Source organism: Sinohyriopsis cumingii, chromosome 1 (genome assembly GCF_028554795.1).
Source record: "Sinohyriopsis cumingii isolate HCF-2022 chromosome 1, ASM2855479v2, whole genome shotgun sequence".
In the NCBI taxonomy this organism is placed as follows: Eukaryota; Metazoa; Mollusca; class Bivalvia; order Unionida; family Unionidae; genus Sinohyriopsis; species Sinohyriopsis cumingii.
The window spans coordinates 80717280-80739166 of record NC_142961.1 but is presented as its reverse complement, the minus strand read 5'-3'; the positions used below and the strand labels follow the sequence as shown (position 1 = coordinate 80739166).

Below are 21887 nucleotides of genomic sequence, written 5' to 3'. Positions count from 1 at the left end.
CTATATATTACATACCATAATTACAGAAAACCTCTGATAAACGTACCTTTATTTTTGCTACTTACCTGGATCTGTAGTTAGTTAAAATTCTTGTCATAAATTTGCTAAATCCATATGGATTAGTACGAGAATATGGACACAAAACAAAATGATAAATTATTTATAGATAACATTCACTTGAATTAGTTTACATCATGTTTCACTTTTGCTAAAAAGTCGTAAGTCAGATCCACAAATTCTGAATGCCATATTACATCACTTGTGAATTCCTCTTTCACAGTTTTTAAATGTTGTTGATTTGTCCTTTTCCAGATTTAACATGTTCTTCAGTTTAACAAAATCAGCCTCCTCTAACATATTTTAGTCATATAACATCTACAAGTCAATCAATAAAGCCCATTTCACTTAATGTTTGGCACCATGTTGTTTTTTTAAATATATATAGACTGGTCTGCTACTTAAGTGTGTATTAAGCTATAATGGTTTCAAATTCAAGAAACCAATCTATTTTCTTGGACAGTTATTATAAATAGAAATAAGGAAACTGTTAGACATATATAGCCAAAATGGTTGGAAACATCAAAAATATAAGATCAGTAGACAGAGGTCTATAATGGATCAATCTCACATGACACGAGCCTTGAACTGCACTCATTGATCTGTGTCGCACTTGCTCCTAATGTCACCAGATAAAATCTTTGATCTAAATTTTGTTTCTTATTTTTGTTTTACATGGACTAACTGGGTACCCTATAGCTAATTTTATTAACCAGTTAATTATGAGCAGGCGAGTACCCAGAGGTACCCAGATACCCGTTGACACCTTTATTTATCAGACCTGCCAACCATTACAATTTGATACTAAGTCTTACTGGAATGACTCCTTAATTACATTCTTACAAAATATTTTTTTTTTTAAATCATTATGATCAGATGTGAATACTGGCTTGTATGTGTTTAATCCAGATCTGGGTTTCATATTAGATCCAGTGGATTTTGTCAGGGACCCAGTCTAACTTTAAAGCAGTACCTCAGATGCTTTAAAATGCATTTATTATTTATGCAAAACACCTGTATTATTAAGCTTTTGCTTAGAAAGCATTTTCTCAATATGATGTCCAATGAATAACACATCACAGAGAAAAAGGACAATAAGCCTCTTAAAAACATATATCTGATGGGGGGATGAAAGGCAACAGTTACTTTTGTTTGGACATCGTATGTTGATTTAAGTATGTCTCATGGTGGGAGAGATGATAGCCACTGCCACATGATGTTCAAAATAAACCTAAAAATTATGTCGGGTTGGAAGAATAGGACAATTGAAAATTATGGGGAGAAACTAGCCCTCCATTTTAACAAGTGAGGAGAGGTGGTTTTTAAATATAGGATGGATTTAACAAAGAAATTTAAAAAGTTGGTCTTCCAAATTTGCCATAGTTTTTCCAAGTTCTGTTGACATTTATAGATGATTTTTGAGAAATTAGTTGATTCTGCTCTCGTGTTCTAAAATAGTCTCAGCACAAAATGAATAGTAGACCTTGTACATAGTGAATAGTAGACCCGTTACATAGTGAATAATTGTATATTGTATTGATATGTCTGAATCGTACACAGGAACAAGCATCCTGGGTGTGTCAATGTGAAGATGGGATGGTGCAACAGCTGGAACAAGATTTCAAGAAGACGTTACAGCAGCAGAACTCATTGGAGCAGTGGGCCATATGGCTGGAGGGAGTTGTCAACCTAGTCCTGAAACCCCATGAAGGGAGTTCAAACTTTCCAAAGGCAGCTAGACAGTTTTTGCTTAAGTGGTCTTTTTACAGGTAAACTCTTAGGAGACCTGTAGAATTGTTCTCTGAAACTTACACAAAAGAAAGTGTTATACCACTTCCCACCCCTGCCGCTTCCCCCACCTTGCTTAAATTGGAATAGTTCTTGTGTGTTGACAGCATTATTATCATGCTTGCTCTGCTTGTTCTTGAACACTACAGTAGAATTTGTTCTGCAAAAACATCATGGTGTCAAGACAGGTGGTCTTTCAGGACAGGTAGTTGTTTTATAGCAGTGGTGTATCAGAACAATTTTTATAGGGTAATAATTTTATGTATATCATCAGAAGGATCACAGGGATTGCTTTTAATTGAAATCTGGGCAGTGAAAGATAATGTATTCTCAATAGTTTGTTGTTTGATTTGCTCAGTTTTGTGCAATTTTTTTCTTGACACAATGGGAATAAATTTCAGATTCAAGTGCAATGTACTTTTGAAGATTCAAAGAATTGTTTTGATATATGTATACAGCCTCTCCCATGATATAATGTTGTAATTGGGTCCATGACTGCCAATCACATTTTGGGGGCCCCGAGTGGCCGAGTGGTCTAAAGCGCTCTCCATTACGGATCACTGCCATCTCACCTGTCTGCGTGGGTTCGAGTCTCGGATTTGGCCAATGTGGGTACGTGAGAAAGCTTGCCAGTAGCCTATCGTGGGTCGGTGGTTCTTTCCAGGGTTTTCCTGGGTTCTTCTTCCACCAATAATACTGGCCGCCATGTATAGCCTATCATGTGCTGAAAAATGGGGTTAAACCCTGCAACAACAACAACCAATCACATTTTGCACTGAATTAGTCTGTGACCTTAAAGATCAAAACTTGGTGAAGGTGTTCTTATTTTGTGAAGGGGGTAGCAGTGCACATGGGTGAAGATTCCAAACCAACATAAAAATAGTTGCTAAAAGTATGTTCGACTTGGAATTGCCATGTATCAGTAGGTCATTATCTATAAATAATCATTAAAATGGATCAGTTTGTTTCTATTAATACCTTGGTTTCAAATCATGTTCTGCGTTTGTTAAGTTAATGCTCTAGTCGGCCAAAATTCACTCACAAAATGTTGCTATTTTCATCAGTATCTTTATTTCAAAACTTGTGTTTACACTATGGAAGACACAAATAAGAATATTGTTTACACCTCTTCTGGTCTTGTTCCTGTATTAAAACTGTGATCTTGGGATTACCTCAATGGAAAAAAATTCCCTTCATGTGCAGGATGGAAAATTCTCTTCATGTATGGTATAGAAAAGCTCCCTTCATCATGTATGGTAACCTTGTGTCACTACTTCATGTGTGGTAACCTTGTACCACTAGTCATTGTTACTGTCAACTGGCTCACATAGCTCACTCTGATTTTTTGCAATGTTGACTTTGTCCATTGCAAGTCACATGTAGTGGCAGTCTGCATGTACATTGTGGGCGGATATGCACTGGCAATGCACATGAAGAATTTGTTTAGTAATCCAGCAGTCAGATCCATAAGGATTGTTGGACTTTATTGGGGGGGGGGGTACAGTACGCATATGAACAGCAAAGAAAAAAAACTGATTTTTGTAATTTTATAAAACAGTGCAAACAGCCTTTATTGGATTATGCAGTAGCTGATCTTCATAGTCAGATGGGCAAGTTTAAAAACCACTCATTTAATAGTAATTTTGTATTGCCACTTGAAGGACCAGCTACTACATGCACAGAAAAAATTAAATCTGATTGGCAAGGTATGGATGCACAGTGAAATTTTCGATTTGTACATGGGTCAATTTGAATTTCATATAACATAGTACAGTAGTTCATAGCATGTGGAGGCAGTACACTAATGCAGGCTGTAGAAGAAAATAATGCCAGCTTGAATAAATTTGCTTCATAAGTCATCAAACTAATTGTTATTGGAAGAAAGATGTTTATTTATTTGAAACTTTTGATATGGTCAGTGTCATAATCGTGCTGTATTCAGATTGCATTGTAATAAAGGGAACTATAAGTATGGAGAGCTGTAGTTACCTTTGCATGCTTGTTGAGAAACTTCATTATTGTATACGTTTCAGTTCCATGGTCATACGTGACTTGACCTTAAGAAGTGCTGCAAGCTTTGGGTCCTTTCATCTGATTCGCCTGCTGTATGATGAGTACATGTTTTACCTGGTTGAGCATAAAGTGGCAGCAGCAACTGGCGAAACTCCCATTGCAGTTATGGGCGAGGTTAGACAGGTAGATAGTAGTAGTTGCTTTGTAGCATGCCCTTAGTACAGGAAACCTTGTCTCTTCCAGACATTTGAGTTAACACTCTTGCTTTCATTTGACAGATGTTTCAAGACATTTCATCAATGATTGGTTTTTATAATCAAACATATCAACTTATATTTGAAAAACTTTATCATAAATTTACATCTTAGATTTTACTTTTCTTCTGTTTAAAAAAAAAATGATTATGAACTTCTTCAGGTTCATTCATTTATATTAGATTTGATTTTGTAGTGTATAACTTAAGAAGAAAGTTACAAAATTATCCTCTGTTGTGAACTTTATTTTATTCAGATATGGAAAAAAAACAAAATTGCCTCATTATGTAATGGCTGGTATTTGACAAGGTTTACTGTTATGCTTGTAATGATTTTACCTATTTACCTTGCCTGACTTCCCCTCTTGTGATGCTAGCTGGTGGAAGGTGTAGATGCCAATCTGTATCATTTGCTAAGGAAGCACAGTTTATTTGAAAATGTAAGGACCTGTTAGGGCCTTAAATTTATCACTTTTCTATCATTTGTCCATACATTTACATTTCTAATAAACACCATAGCTCTAGAACCCTTGCACATCATTGAATGTCAAGTTGGTGGGTGAATTATATCTTACATGTAAATGCATCTTTAATAGTTGAGTCATTTTTAGGTACACCTTTGCCAAAGTTTTTACCATATTTTTTTTCATCGTTTTTAAATCTCCACTACAGCTGATCATTTTAATCATCATAATTTAGAAACCATATGCATATTATGAAGTAGTTTGGTGTGTACTTGTATTGGCATGGAGACCTAGCTGTGTATTGTACGATACTTGTCACATCAACTCAATTTTGAATAGTGTTATGGTACTTAGTAATATTCTTTATATCTTCACATTGGATGTTGTAACCAACATATTTCAAGAAAGATTCAGCATGTTCAGATGCAGTTTTTTTTATCAACGTTGTCTCATAGACCCTAAGTGCTTTTTAGTTTTACTGGTCATAGACAAGAATAAATGATAGGATGCCTGTTGTCCATAATCTTTCTGTTCCATAGTACAATTTGTTTCTAATTGCTACTCCAAAACTACTTGCAGAATTGCCATGAAGCTTTGCACACACGCACACATATTTTTATCCCATAGCATAGTTGGTCCTAAACAAAAATGGTACTACTTGGATATCAAAAATCGAGGCTATCTTCAAACTCCTATCACAACTCTTGAATGAATAGTCGTATCAACATGGTTTTTTCAATAAAACACTTTTTATGACGGTTGGTTGGTTGGTTCTGAATGGAAATGGTGCAAATCTGACTTTCGATATGGAAACCATTTTGAAAATTATTGTTATTTTACTCATGAATGGGAAGGCAGATTTCAATGGGGTTTTCACCAGAAGACTTCTGATGAAGTCAGATTGTTCCTTAATCAAAATGGTGCCAATTTTATCTCCATTTATGGAAGACTACAGAGCTAACTCCACTCCACAAGATATGGGCACAATGTGATTTCAAAAATGATTTCTATTCTTTGAATTCCATCCAAAATAATTGAAAAGTATATGCATGACTTTGTTTATGAGACTTACCTAAGTGACTGCAAACTTTTCCACGATGACTAATTTGATTTTCAGCAAAATAATACCTGTGAAATGGCACTAATATTGTTGATAGATAAGCATTTGAGAGTATTATTACTGATTTTTAAGTTGGTTTGATCTTGCTGATAATTTAGTTCTGGTATAAAACTTAAAATGTAATATTGTATTGACACTGCTCCAAATTGTTTACTTCAGTTTACTTCATACCTAAGTGACAGATTTAAAAAAAGATATCTGGAAGTAAAAGAATAAACTGTTATGCGACAAGGCTCATTGCACAGACTATTTTTGTTTGATTTTATAAATGACCTAAAGATTGGAAAAACAGTATCATCATTTTATCTAAATGCTGATGATGAACACAGCAATAAAAATAAACTAGAAGGTAAGCTTCAAATGGTATTAAACAAGCTTCATTTGCAGTGTGAGTTTCACTTTGTTGTTAATGGAGAATAATAGGTTTCAATAATAACACAACAAAAAAATTAAAACAAGACTTGGGCTTTGTGGTTTTAAAAGGAACCAAAGCTGACACACATTGGACAGATCACTTCACTAAAACTTTTTTATCAGTGGAGAAATCTAATATCACCCTAACTTTAAAGGCAATGGCATCTATGAGTTTTTGGGGCCCTGAGTGGCCAAGTTGTCTAAAGCGCTTTCTGTTATGGATCACTGCCATCTCACCTCTGTCTGTGTGGGTTCCAGTCTCAGATTCGGCCTATGTGGGTATGTGAGAAACCTTGCCAGTAGATTCTAATGGGTCGGTGGTTCTTTCCTGGTTGTCCCAGGTTCTTCCTCCACCATTAATACTGGCTGCCATGTATAGCATATCTTGTGCTGAAAAATGGCATTAAACACTACAACAACAACAATAACAACAATCTATGAGTTTTCTAATTCCCAAACTAAACAACTATTTAAGAACAGTTTTTTTAATACGCTGGAATCATTGTATTTGAAAAGATATTACAGAATCTTCTCTACATTTCTAAACAGATAAATGGAAGGTTTTACTGATATGGAGTTTCTAAATCAAGGTGGACCTAAATGAAATTGGTGCTCCTTAGATATCCAATATTGGCACCATGGTTGCCATCTTTAAAATCCTGTTAACATTATTCCTCAGATGGTTTTATCCACATGGAGTTCTTACTACAAGACTTGTGATGTCTGTTTGGTAATCCATGAGAATTACTTTTTTATATATATGTCAGACAGCTTTTTTAAATGGATGTCCTTAGTGACATAGGTTTTACATTAACAGACTTGTTGTTATGTTAGTTGGCCCTAAAAGAAAATGGTCCTAATCGGACATCCAATACTGCTGCTGTAGTGGCAATCTTGAAACTTGTGTTATAACTATTTTTCCTGAATGGATTATCATGGTGACATTAAATTTTGACCAAAAGACTTGTCATAATAATCTGCTTAGTCCTAAATGAAAATGGTGCCAATCACATTGGTGAACATGTTAATTTAAATTTGTCACTAGATTGGTATATTAGGGTGAAACTTGTATACTTCAGCAACATCATAGGTGTGTTGCATACCAAATTGGGGAAGGGGGGCTGCCTTTCTTATTTCCTTTTGCATTTCCAGTAATGTGTTCATTACAAGAGCCACCTTGGAGAATAGTACATTATAACTAATTAAGCTACCCTGGTAAAAAAATTATATAAGGTAGTCACCTAGAGATGTGGTTTAGAACTTTGCATTATTTTCATATGAACTCTATGAGTAATCAGAGTACCCTGGCATCTATTTTTTTTAAAGTGCCTTCCTTGGGTACCATGTATGTTTAAATGGAAAATCCCTTACAGCTTATGGAAAATCCAGTAGCTCTTTTTCTAATGATCATTGATTTTAGAGAGTCACTATTTATATCTAACAAAAACGTATCGTTTGAAATGTACTAATCTTGAGAACACTGCTGATTATACTAACCATGCTTCTTTGTATTAGTGCTCTGTATTGCATTGAATTGAAAATGGCTTTATATGGATTGTGGAGGTGTAGGCATCACTTTTTCTATTGCTAATTGTTTGGCTTAGACTTAGGGTCATCATTTTATTGTATTGACATATTTGAAAGTCATTAGGAGGTTATCAAATTAGCAGAATAGATGCATCTATTTCTCTGTTTCTGCATCAGTTGCTTGGCTATATGTAACCCAGTGCTTAAGTTTAACAGTCAGGCAGTTGTTATTGATACAAAGATTCTGTTTTGGCCAGCTTGAAACATTGAGTATGGGTGATCTATAAATAACTCCATAACAACCAAGAAAAGTTGTCAAAAAATGTATGCACAAATCTCATTTTCATCTCACTTTATTGTAAGGCCAAGTGAGCTTATAGTATGGTCCTGCATCTGTTGTGCATGGTCTGTTCAAAATTATTTACAGCTTTTTCTCAAAATGCACTTGACCAGTTTGCATATAATTGTACAGAGCATTCTATCCTTAAGGTCTTTCAGATTCATTCATTTCATGCTGATCATTATCCCAATATGGCAGATGTTACTAAAAATAGATGTTGGAATTAATCTTCATAAGGCATGAAAGGTCTTAAAGTTTACAAGTGATGCTCATTGACCACCAGGTATGGTCAGAGTTGCTAAAAGAGAAAATAAACCTTTTAAATAACCTTGAAAACCACAGAATAGGATATTATCCAAATTGATGATCCATCATAAAATATGGCTTCCTTTACTAAATTTTAAAAACCTTTAAAGGACTTTATCCAGAAACAGCTTAACAGAATTTGACAACATTTGACTAAAATCATTCTGGTATGAAGGCCTTGCAAGTTTGTACAAATGATGCCAATCTGCTGCTAAATGTAGCCAGCATTTGGAAACATAGAAAAGCCTTTAATTCGCTACTTGTCAAAATCCACTGGACAGAATTTGACCAACTGTGACAGAAGGCATCCTGGCATGAAGGGTTTTTAAATTTACATAAATGATGCCAATCCATAATCAAAAACAGACACCAGTATTAAAAATAGAAGAGCATTCACACAATTTGCAAAAGAGCACAGAATTTAATCAACATTTACATAATCTTCCTGGTATTGATGTCTAGCAGTATTGGTTGTTGTTGTTGTGGGGTTTAACGCCATTTTTCAGCACATGATAGGCAATGCATGGTGGCCAGTATTAATGGTGGAAGAAGAACCCGGGAAAACCCCAGGAAGAACCACTGACCCACGAGAAGCTACTGGCAAGCTTTCTCACATACCCACATTGGCCGAATCCTAGACTCGAACCCACGCAGACAGGTGAGATGGCAGTGATCCGTAACGCAGAGCGCTTTAGACCATTCGGCCACTCGGGGCCTCCTTGCAGTATTGGACAAGTGACTTTAATGCATTGTCTAATATAGATGAAGATACCAAAATAGAGAAAACTTTAAGCATTCAGGTTAATAGTAGTAATACATTACCTGCTATTATTACATTATTATATTATTTTGGGGTGCTAGTCTCCAACCAAAGTGAAAATTCCCTCACAAGGATAAAAAAAGCAGTCCCAGTCTGATGTCTTAGTCAGTTCTGATCAGTTGGATTATCATTCCTCTTCTTTGGACTTCATAAAAATGTCTTGGTTGCTTGGTATTGTCCATTTTTAATTAAGTTGATCTTTCACATTCCCTGTATTTGTGATTTAGTTTTTTTGATTGATATTTTATTATATTATATCAGCATGCTAGTTAGCAGTGCTGATATAACTTGATACCAATGTTAGGGTGAGTTTTATTCCTGGCATTTTTTTTTTCTGGTTTTTGTTTTGTTGTTGGGCAGTTTTCAGTAATGCCAGAGCCAGTTAGCAAGTGTGGTTGCAAGAAGGCATCATAGGACTACCCCCCCACACACACCTGTTAAATGTATACATGTGAGGAATCATGTCCCAGATTCTTCTAAGATCCTGCTGGACCACAGCAAAACTTACTGAGGGCACCCCACTGGATGCAGAATCTTTGGAGGGTTTGGTGACATCTCAGGATCTATGAAATAAACAGCACTGGTCCTTGGCCATGGGTCCAGCCCGGGCCAAATCAACAAAGAAACAGCTCAGCCTGAGAGTTTGGTGGGTCACCAATTAAGTGCTTTAAACGGGGGTTATAGCAGCACCCTGTAACTCCTTTAGAGCTCTTTCTGGCCCTCCTTCACTAAATGGGATAGTCCTGAGGGCAAAGGCAGGAAGTCTCTTGACACCTCCTGATGAAGGAGCTCCTCTTTAACCACAGCTGTTGATTTCCTTTTCTCTTCCAAGAAAAGGATTGTTTAGTTTGCACAATTCAGAACTATAGAGGAGCCATCTCTCTCATACTCGTGAAGTTTTTGATGTGTTTTACCATTGGGTAGGACTCTTGTACATATCATACATTTGGGGCTCCAGAGACGTTTTTCTCTTATAAATATGCACAGATGGGACTTTTAATATGTTCTTTGGTAACTAAGCCTGTAGTCTTGGTTCAAGTCAGAAAGGACCATGTTTCAGTTGATCAACTAATAATTGCCATGCCAGTAACTGGTAAAGGAAAGTAACATTTACATTGGCCAGAATGTTACCACGTAATCAGAAATGAACTGTGTTTATTTCTGTATGAACTGTAAGGAGAACTACTTTTCTAAGAATACCCACTTCTGTAAATAGAGTCACGTGTACAACACAAGATAAACACTGCCAGTGAAGGCAGACATGAAGTAAGAATTAAAGGAAAAGAACATTCTAACAATTTAAAAAAAAACCCATAATACATTTGCCTTCCATTGGTTGAAGGACTGGTATTATGATGATCTTATTACAATCAAGCAGGACAATCCCAAGTATTATAAATAGCTACTTAACAGAAAACCCCAAACATGTATTAGTACGCTCAATTAAGATTTCTGTTTTTTAATGATGCAAACAAAATAACATAATTTCAATTATAAGAGTTTAACATTGATTTTTTCTGAGTTTATCGTAGTATAAACTGTCAGTTGCCAACTCATACAGCTTACATAACGCCCTTTGGGCATTATTTGCTGTGTGAGTCGGCAACTGACAGTTTATACCAAGATAAACTCAGAAAAAACGTTAAACTCTTAAATGAATCAGTCTGGGACTGTTTTTATTCTTTGTGTCCAATTACTAATTGGAGGAGGGAATTTTATCTCATTGATTGGAGAACAATACCAGGAATAGAGCTAACAATATAACAATTGAAGGAAAATGTTAACCATATTAAAATTACTTCCACCCCTCCCCTCCACAACATTTTAATAACATGTACAATCATCATAATTGGAAGAAATTTCTTCATAAAGCATCCTAATGACCCAGATTTCATCAACTTCTCTTACATTTTGTTAGGCAGCTCTCAGAGAGGTGAGCAATCTCAGACCCACATGGGGTTCTGGTTTAGTAAAGATTGGCCTGATGGCTATTCATATCATTATCGCATCAATTTGAAATATGTGTCAGAAATTCTGTTTTTATGACAAGAAATAATTTTCATGGAGCATCAGGTAAATACGAGGATGTGCTGAGCACTTCTGCATTGTGGGTAATTTTTGTGGACTTTAAATTAGTGATTAAGTTTTGGCAAGTTATTATTTAGTGATTACATAAGGAGATTTTTATTTCAGCAATGAAGACCACTAGTGATTAAAATTGTAGCAAATCTGCTGTTCATATTGTGTTGTCCATTGAAATTTGGTGTCTGACAGCCATCCAGCTATTAACACAAGTTTGTTACATTTTCTTTACAAAAAAATTCTCAGTACACTGTATATAACAATCTTTGACAATATTTTGGTCAGTTAAAATGTCACTAATGCCTTACTGTGACAACACTTTAAGAACTAATTAGCAATGAGTTTTCTCAAGTGAAATTTTTGTTTTAGTCATATATTTAAATTCAGTTCCAGTGTCATCATAAATGTGATGTGTCCTCTCTTATTCAGACATGGAAAATGTCAGTCTACCATCACAGCTATGTATGCAAGAATTTCTGTGAGAGCCTAAAATTAGTGAATTGACACTCGGAGATTTGCTTTAGGAAGAGCAGGAAGTTTCACTTTTAATTGCAGTGAAAACCTGCTGTCAGTATTTCATTAATCAAACAGTTTTAAAAGGAGTTTCAGAATTTAGATTTTCCATAAAGCAAATGTGTCAACCTTTTTAACAAAAGGAATCTTGTTTTGATGTGCAGAAAGCAGTGATGTAATACAGTGTTTTGCAGGTACAATAGGATAATTGAACACTGATTAACAAGTTCTAACTAGTGATCACTAGATCGTGTAATCAGTTTATTTTCTAGTACCAGATAGAGATATTTTGGATGAGGTCATTTGCTGGGTGCTAGATTAGCAGCATATTTGTGTATTTTATGCAGAGTGTGACTAAAAACACATACAGAAAGTTGTATATGCATTGAATTATGTGAAACTATTAAATGTGAAGTGTTTATTTCCCTGGCCATAAGAACCATCTATGCTTTATTAAAATAAACTGCACTGTCGAAATAAGTTATTGATGTTCCATGCATGTTTGAAATAATAGTGCTTGGTCACTGTCAGAAAACTCACCACCGTTAGCTGTATCATCAAACTAAGCCATTTAGTTTATTCTAAAATGTTGGGTTAGTATCTTGATTAATACTCAGTCTCGCATATAAATTTTTGTGTTTTATGGCATTCAGAATGTCCCCGCCCCATGGAATGAGAATTTCTGTTTTCTTTAAAATGCATTTAGTGACAAGCCATAGAGTTAAATGCTTTTATAGAAGATCTGCTCTTAGCAATGACAATATTTTACATCACATCATTCATTTTGCCGTTTTCCTGACAGTTCTTCCCTTTACATGAAATAAAAAGAAATTTACAAGATTGGTGGAAGAAAAATAAATGTATATACCATATGTACTCACCTTAAGTAGAGTCCAGTTGCAAACTGTACAAATCCAGATCTGCCATTTCATATTTGCCTGTGCAATATTAGGGGTAATTAGTAGAACAAATATTGAGACTCTCTTTTCTGCCAGTGCATTATGTGACAGCAGGTAGGGGTCAGAATTGTTTACAGTTGGACTTCTGAGCTAATACATGTGGTAGGTTAATGAACAGAGAAAAGAAAACTGAGAAGGGTGAGGGTTTTTTAAATTTTGTTGGGTTTTGGATGCTTTGTGAGTTCCCAAGATCTTTTACAGGAAAGTTTGGAGTTTATATTGTTTTTTATAATGTGATCTATTCCATTTCAGTTTATTGATCTGAGCAGTGCTGTGGCCTTGGGGACACTGGAATCTGATTCAAAGCCAATGCCAATGCATGTTGGCAACAAAGTGTCTGGATCTTCTACAGCTTCCTCTGTTGTCACCAAAGCTAACGAATCCACTAGCTCTGGCACTACTACTCTCATGGTACTGACCCCAAGCAGCAATTCATCTACAGCAACGCACAATGGTACTGTCAGTGTTGTCACAGCTGCTCCTGGCAGTCACGCAGCTACCCTCACAGTTAAAACTGCAACCACAAGTGGCAACCTGGTGGGAGCAAAGACAATTGTTGTGATGCCTATGCCGAGTGCCCTGGCCTCTGGTGATACACACATAGCCAAGAGGCTGAAAATTGAGTAGTTGTTCTTACAGATGGACTTGTTCAGGGTATAGAAGAACGATGAAATGGAAAAATGTCTCATCTGAACTTGAGTTGAAAGAGGGAGAATATGGAAGAAATTATTTTAATATTGTTCTCCCTGGATAGGCATTTTTCCTGTCAGGTTGCCTTACATTGTGTTTTCCATCAGATGAAGAAATTTTGTGTTTTATACCTCAGATATACTTTTGTAGCTAAATATCAAACAGTCAGCACACATTGATATAATTCAAAATTAAAGATATTCCTCCTTTGCTAAAGATACCCCATGAGTAATTTTTGAAGAAACATTTGTTTCTCTCAATTTTGTAAAACATAACATAATTCAGTCCAGTATAATCAAAAAAGTAGAATTTGTTAGGTTTGTCTGGTTTAAATAGATATTTTACAGCTTATTTATCGGCTTTATATTTTTTCTTTCATAAAACGTTGTACTATGAAGTTCTTTTAAGGTATTGGTGCAAAGAAAAAGAATAAAGATACTGTTATCTAAGTTGGAAATTAATTTCAGTAGTAAAATTGGCTGCTACTGATTTTGAAATAATCAGATGCATTTTATTCATACTTTGTTCCTCCATGCTGATGCAAAGGTTTTCTTGCGATATATTTTGGATAGGTTGAATTAGTTTTATATCTTTAGCACAGACTTTTAGTTACTTGTGAGAAAATGTATCAGCAATTAATAGCATTTTAACAGCAAAATATGGAGACAAAACACGTGTATGTTGATTGCTGAAATTGCTCAGTAGTTTTAGTCCTGTCTGTACCAAGCTTTGCACATGTCTCACCCCAAATCCCTGTATAGGAGTCATAATAAACCCGATTCTTAATGGGATTTGGAACAGGGCTTCACATGTTTTATTGTCTTTCAACTGTTTGATCTTTCCAGGATCAAAACATTTCAGCCTTCGTATGAATTACATTTGTCTGCTTTCAGTCCCTTTTTTCATGGATGATTCCATTTCTCTGGTTTTATGTAATAGGTAGCTTATCAGCTTGTACAACTCTAAATATCAGAACATTTATACATTATTAAATGCATTATGTTCTTAGGTCATTTTGTCAATAATTGTTTTCAAAAACTATTTACATGCGAGAACTGAATTAAAAAATTTATCTGCAAAATTCCATCGAGATATGTAGTTAGGTTTGTAATTTATTTCACTGCTGAAACTATGGGATATGGGTTACTGATGAAAATGTGGTATGTGATGTTTATGCAGGTGTCAGAGTTTATTTTATTTCACTACATAGTTTAAGACCAAGTGAGCTTATGGTTCATTCCAGTGTCCTGTGTGTATCATTGGTCAACAAATGCTGTTGAACACTTTTACTTAAAAAATCACTTGACCAGTTACAACTAGATGTAGCAGAGAGCAACCTGGCATGAAGAGCTATAAAGTTCTAACAACTGATGCGAATCTGCATTAAATACAGCCATCATTACTAAAATAATATAAAAAAAAAGAAAACCCTTAAATAACTTTAAATAACTATTCTTCCACAACTGCTCAACAGAATTCTGGACTTAAAGGTTTCAGATTTGAACAAATGATGATCCATCACCAGATATGGCTGCCATTTCTCAAACTAGAACAACCTTTAAAAACCTAAAGGTCTTGTATTTGAGGATGCAACAACAAAAACAAAACTAAAAAAGGCTTGAAAAATTTTCATAACATTTGTAATTGGCAGCATTGGGAGAAATTTCTGCAGAAAGCATCAGACTGACCCAGATTTCATGGCAGACTGCTCTTTTTATTTGGCTTAGGTAGATGTCACTAGGGTGGGCATTTTTGGGCCCATGGCAGCTTCTTATGTTCTCTCTTGCATATCGATAAAATTGAATGAAATTGACATGTCGTTTCAGAGTAACTTTTCGCACATTAAGGCCATTATCAGATTTATACAGACAGGGCTAATATGTCTTTAAAATATCACTTCTAGTTATAAAATTAACATGAGCTTTGAATTCTCTGTTTTGAACTGCTGAAAAAAATCAACCAAATTTGATGTGAAATTTCTACATGTTCTAATTTGCCATTCACTATAGCGGTTTTGAATAAAATTTTGGTCTACACTTGACAGGACATATCTTTGCATTTGATTTTGATCAGAATAAGTGAGTGATCTCAGGCCTGCATTGGTTTTTTGTTAAATGTTTAGTTTGCAATGAGAAACTATAATCTTTGAAGTCCATGTAGATTGTTTTTTTTTTTTTGAGGGATTGAGGGAGGAAGGGTGGTGGCTCAGTAGCAATAGACACAATAGCCAAGACGTTGGAATATCAGTAGATGATATTAATTTTGTTAATCTTCAACATAAATCTTACTGATCTTTGTTTTTTTTTTCACTGTATGCACTGTTGAATTTTGCACAAAAATTGTTCCTGGTCATGTTTATGTTGGGTTTCAGGATGAATCTTCAAATGACAGTGAAGCAGAGCAAGTGATTGAGTGGTTTCTGTGAGACCTTAAAATTTATATTTAACATGCTAAATTAAGATTTGAATGCCATTGATACATTTTTTAGATGCATGAATATATTTATTTTCCTATGTACAGATGTATTGAGGTTAGTATGTAAATAGTTCACATGTACACACATGTTCTTGTGTTCAGTTGTCATCTGTCATCATCTTACATTCCCATGTAATCTTTGATCTGTGTATCTTAGTTTTTCATCTTGTGTGCCTGTGGACCATGTACACGTTTGCAACAAGGTCCATTAAGCTATAGTTCATCAGGTGATTTTGTCATATATGGTCTTTTTGATATAGATGATAAATATTGAACAAAATGTTTAGGGAAAATTCATTTATCATATCGGAATATACCAATGTAATAATAATTGGAATGTGAATTTGTTACAAATCCAAGATTTGGGGCCCTTGCTTGTTAGCTTGCCTCTATAAAGTACAAAAGGTAGCTGTTGTATTACTGGTATTTGAAAATAAAAAGAAAGCAATTGGTACATTATCATTTCATCTTGAACAGTCTTGCTTCTTGTGTTCAACTTACATTCAAGGACTATATCCTCTGGAGAGGGGCCATGCCAAGACATAAACCCAGTTCTGGTCACGTGTTCTGAGTACACATATATTCTCCTCAGAGTACGAGAATGTATCTTTATGAGAAATACACCCATTACCACAAAATCAGGCTATTGGTACCTATATTTTATGTTTTATTACTTTAACATTTTGTGTTGGAGTCCTGAAAATGGATTAGAATTATCTTAATGAGTAACTTCAATCTTCGTCACAAAATTATACCATTGTAGCTTGTACATCATGCTTTATTCACTTGTTAAGTACTGTTCAACATTGGTTTAAAAGAAACAAACAACTACATTGTGACCATCTGTGTAGGTTCTAGTCTCGGATCCGGCCAGTGTGGGTATGTGAGAAAGCTTGCCAGTAGCTTCTCGAGGGTTGGTGGTTCTTTCCGGGAATTTCCCAGGTTCTTCCTCCACCATTAATACTGGCTGCCATTAATAGCCTATCGTATGCTGAAAAATGGCATTAAACCCTACAACAACAACATCACCAGACTTGAATTTAGTGTTTAGGTCAGGTTTGTGGGAACTGCTCATCCTCATTGTTATCAAATTATGAGCATGAAACCTAACATTAATGATACGTACCACACTATTGTTTTAGGTCCATTTTTTCCTTCCATAGTATTTTATGTATTACTCCATAATTTTGTTGCAAATGGTGATCATTCATTTTATAGTATCAAGCTCTGTAGTAGGTGATCACAGTATAGTAATTGTACTGATGTGGAATTTTGTGTATGTAATGGAATTCCATTCAGTCAGAATTCTATACAATCTGGCTCGGCATTCAGAACTGTCTCTTCTGATATTTTTTGCACACATCTATTACACAAAGTACCAGTTTGGAAATTGTGAGCTATACTATGCTTTTATAAAACAAAATTTTCATTACATTGGTGTTATAGGTCATTATACCTAACAGCCGGTCTTTTTTTGCACATGAATATTAACAGCAGCATAGTTTGGGGAAGAAGATAAAAAAATGATGAAATTATATCATGGCTGGACCATTTTACAATTATGTTTGTTTCACACCGTAGACATCGTAGCGATATCACTGAATTTATTTTAAAGCTACATTAAAAATCCAAATATCACACAAACACATGCGCACTGTTCTGATGGCCTAGGGGGTCAAGGACAGAAAAGATTTGTAATAGGGTTTTGGTTCAATCGTTTCATTTGCATATGCTACCAGAACCTCATAATGAATTCTTTTCATATTTGAGGTGTAAAAAAAAGAAGGATTTAAAGCATTCACTCTGCATTTGGTTGCATTTTCTTCAGCCTTGATGGATTCTTTTCATATTTTGACTGATTCACTATGCAGCAAAGACATGTCTTTCTTCATCACAGTTGCTCAGCTCTTTGGCTCAGGGTAATAAATAGGGAACATATTTTCTTAGCTTCCTCTTGACAGATTCTTTCTTTACATTTGGGGCATGTCTCACTAGGAAGCAAAGACACATTCACTAGCCCCATAGAGTTTGGGAGATTGAACTGCAAAATTAATTTATTCCAAGCTGAAGTACAATATTTCTCCTCCCATGAAAAGCCCAGGTGGCAAGCCTGGCAAATTTTCAAAAGTAGGGGTTGACCAAGAATCAGACAATCTTCTGGTGAGTAAAATGTTTGCTAAATGTTTGTAAAATAAGGAGCTTTGTTCACCACCATGCATGGGTTTGTCATCAGATAATTTATACGTTTTTCACTGTGGTTTGGACATGGACAGGCCCAAGCCTTCTCTCAAGTTCTAAGATCATAATGGTAATGTGAATTATTAACTTAACTCCTTTGAGATGAAAAGGAGATAGTCGTTAGACATATTAATAAGAATCATATATATTTATAATTTTAATAAGAGGTGCATCTATGGACTTGATGAATTTAAGCGTGACAAATACATTCATTTTATTTTGCAGTGTATTAAATACTTTAAGGAAATTGTCTATTTCAGTGTTTTAAATAGAACTTTGCAAATGTCATGGGTATATTGTATATACTAGTCTTACACTGAAGTTTATGTTCATCTTGAAGTTTCACTCTAGAGTTTTGCATTCTGCACAGGATGAATTTCTAAATAAAAGTGAAATCCCAACATCTGACATACAGTATCATGTGATATTTAAAGAGGAATCCAGGGATGCCATTGTTTGCAAGAATTGGTTTTCAGCAGTCATTAAAAACGATATTAATATATGGCTCAAAACTGTATATATTGTAACAGGAGGGGAGACAAATTCTAACTGTTGCAATCGAGAATTGGACATGATTTGTCTCTCAGTTGGGCACATGTACTACTAAAGTTCTGGATTTGCAAGACCAGTAAGTAAGTGATCTGATGTACATAGACCACTATACTCCTTTCCCGTTAGTTTGACTGTCACCCACATTCCCAACCTTGCTACCAGCTAGAGGTGGATGACCCTTCCCCCAATATAACAAAAGGGGAGACATATTCTGTCATGGTTGAAAATCAAACCTGGTTTGTCTCGTATGTCACTAGACTAAAATGACTGAACCATTGTTTAATGTAGTCTTGTCAACAATTTGGCTTACATGTTTATAATTCGATTTCAACCAAAAAAATTTGTGTGATATTTCATCTAAATAATAGAACATGTTGGTGGCAGAGTTACTTGATGTTTTATAGCACAATAACACATGGTTTATTTAGTACATAGTTGGAGTAATGTGCTTTGCCAAGGGCACACCATAATAGTTAACCCAGGCTGATCCGATGATTAGGATTCGCAAACACAATGCTCTTGGTCATGAGTCTGTCATGCTAACCACCTAGTCACTACAGTGCTTCTGTCTTCATTAGGGATGTGGGATGGTGCACTGGACCTTTTCTACATATCGAACAGTTATGGCCATTGATAAGTTTAGTAATGGCATTCTCACTCCAATGTTCTTAACAATACCTTCCACCTTCTTGTCCGCTGCAGCTAAAGCAATGGGACATAGAAATGGTCAATGTCCATCCATCAGTCACTGCATGCTCAAGCATCCACATTTATTTGATTCGATGAAGTTTGCTGCGAAGCTTCATCTTGACAAGTTTGGATGAAATGAACAATAATGCTAATGCGTTATCAAATAGAAACAAAAAATAAAACCAACAATTCCTTTGAAAAATATGCAATTTTTTAATAGAAGAAATTTCTAGATGGAGCATCCCACTAACCCAGTTAACTTGACACTTGCATTTGATTATTAGGCACATGTCAGACAGGTGGGCAGTCTTGTGCCTACTTGATAGAGATAGTATTGGAAAGCAAGTCCAGAAATCAAATATCTGAAGATTATGATCAACATTTTCCAGATCATCATTTCTTTTAAATAATTTAATATCCATGATTCACATGACTATAAGTTGTACCATTTGTTTTTTTAGCTATGCATCCATCTTTAAGGGAGCCAATGTATCACTAAAGTATATGTGCCTGAAAGAATAAAGTACATCAGAATATTACCAAGCCTGCCATAACAGCATTAGTTACATCACTTGTTGAGCAGTGTTAAAACAAAAGCTTTACAGTTGAAATAAACCGCATCACATACAGATATCCCACACAAAATGCGTTCAGTGTAGACTTGGTAGTAAAACTGGATCTAATGTGGGATTTTATTTTGAGAGGATGGGTGGATGGCAACAAAAATTCTTCAGTGAGTGGTTAATTGGCTTGAGAATCTATCTTTATAATTTTAATAGGTTGCAGTCTTGTTGTATATAAACTTTTTCAACTGCAATCTTTAAATGGGCATAAAGATTATGTTGCACTGGGGCTACAAAATGATGGTTTTATGTGATCCTGATAGGGTAAGAATATGTCATAAGTGATTTTAAAGTTCTCAAACAAAATTGTTGCTGAAATGTTACCATATGGATGCTTTAGTGAAAATTGGACTCAGAAAGTGAATCTCAAAATGTTCCCATGTTGTTGGAGGTTATTTTTTCTTCAGATTTTAATTTTCTCTAATGTATACAGTGCAGTTTCTGTTCTTACTTTCATTTACGTAAGGAAAAAATGTAGTTTTTATTATATATTCACCAGTACAGAATTGTGTGACTTCTTTTCAATATTATCATGATGACTTTACCTTTAACTATTGTTTTTCTCCAAATACTTAATAAAAGCATTAAAGAGGTTAAATGACCTAGTGGTTGGCATGACAAATTCAAGATTTTGAGGATGTAGGCACCAGTCTCAAGATAGCCATTGTTGAGCAAGAACCCAGCGTCCATTGGCAGTTAACCTGTCATGGGCTAGAATGTGTTGTAGACATTGTTGTAGTTTAAGATATGGAGGCTGTGGACACCAATCCTAACATGGTCATTGCTGTTGACTGTTGAGCAAGGATCCAGTGTTCACTGGCAGTTAATCTGACACAGGGATAAAATCCAGCTGTAGGAGCCACTTTAATCTTTTCATTCAAGTTTACAGATTAAATAAGTTTCTTATTCCACCATGACATTTGTTGAGTGTGTTCTTTGGTATTCCGTGTCACTGTAGCAATTTATTGTAATTTATATGATGTATATATGTAAATACATTTTCAAGTTTTGAAAAGGGCTTTTATTGATGTGTTCAGGCTATGGCTGCAGATTCTTTTATATATTTGTATACAGTAATGTCTAAACTGCCTACTTTGCTTGAAAATGGTCATGCAAATGATTATTTAGAATTATACATAGAAAAATCTACGAAGCTAATTAAGAATTACTGCTGATCTTTATGATGTACATATGTTTCTGTAGTTGAACAAATTAGATTCACATGCAAGAATATTATTTCCAGTGAGATACAATAGTTAGACTGGTTAGACATAGTTGAACTTAGCATGAAAAGTCTTGAGTTAAGACAAGTGTACATGTTCTTGGGGGGGGGGGGTAATCATAAGAAACCACTGTCATGTGCGACATTGAACACCTGAAATGATTCTTCTTTTTCATGCTTTGATACATGTATTAACATAATGTACCTGTTGGACAGGTCAGTGGCAATTGTAAATGTATTGTAGATTTAAAAATGTTTAGGAAAAAATCGTGACCATTTTGAGGCGAATATTGCATTTGAGCAAAGAAATTTATTGACAAAAGCTGTTAATGAGCAGCTAAACAGTATTAAGTTAATTTCAGATGTTATGCAAGCAGTTTCAGAAGTTTCTAGTTTTACTACAGGCTTGTTGAAATCTCTACTTTTATTTTTGTGATCCATAGTAAAAATGCTGTATTTTGGAAAAGCAATTAAAACTGACTTAATAAATGTCTAAAAATAAAAATCTTTTTGTTTCTTTAAGAATTGGTGTCTTAGAGATGTTAGTAAAGGAAATTTCGTCTGATTTCTTTCAATGGTTTAATTTAAGATTTGTGAAATTATCAGTATACTTTGTTGGGACAATATGAATGTTTTATTTATAAGGTACCAATAGTACACTACTTTTAATCATCCATTGATTAGGATATGGAACCATGGTAGCTCAGTACGTAGAATGTCCAACTCATTATCCATGGGTTA

General features: G+C 35.0%; 1 protein-coding gene across 10 annotated transcripts in view; it reads left to right on the top strand.

Moving 5' to 3' along the window:
- The window catches only part of LOC149807216 (DNA-binding protein RFX2-like), an 82531-nt gene extending 60880 nt beyond the window's left edge, over positions 1–21651 (top strand). For 7 of the 10 annotated variants that reach the window (XM_089963707.1, XM_089963706.1, XM_089963705.1 and 4 more), the window contains 3 exons: positions 1618–1826; positions 3879–4041; positions 12909–21651. In XM_089963707.1, coding sequence (XP_089819833.1) covers positions 1618–1826; positions 3879–4041; positions 12909–13283 — 747 coding nt within the window. In that variant the 3' untranslated portion in view covers positions 13284–21651. The remainder of the gene's footprint in view (positions 1–1617; positions 1827–3878; positions 4042–12908) is intronic. The other 3 variants (XM_089963708.1, XM_089963701.1, XM_089963700.1) reach the window with 1 other exon arrangement.
- The last annotated feature ends 236 nt before the right edge of the window (positions 21652–21887 follow it).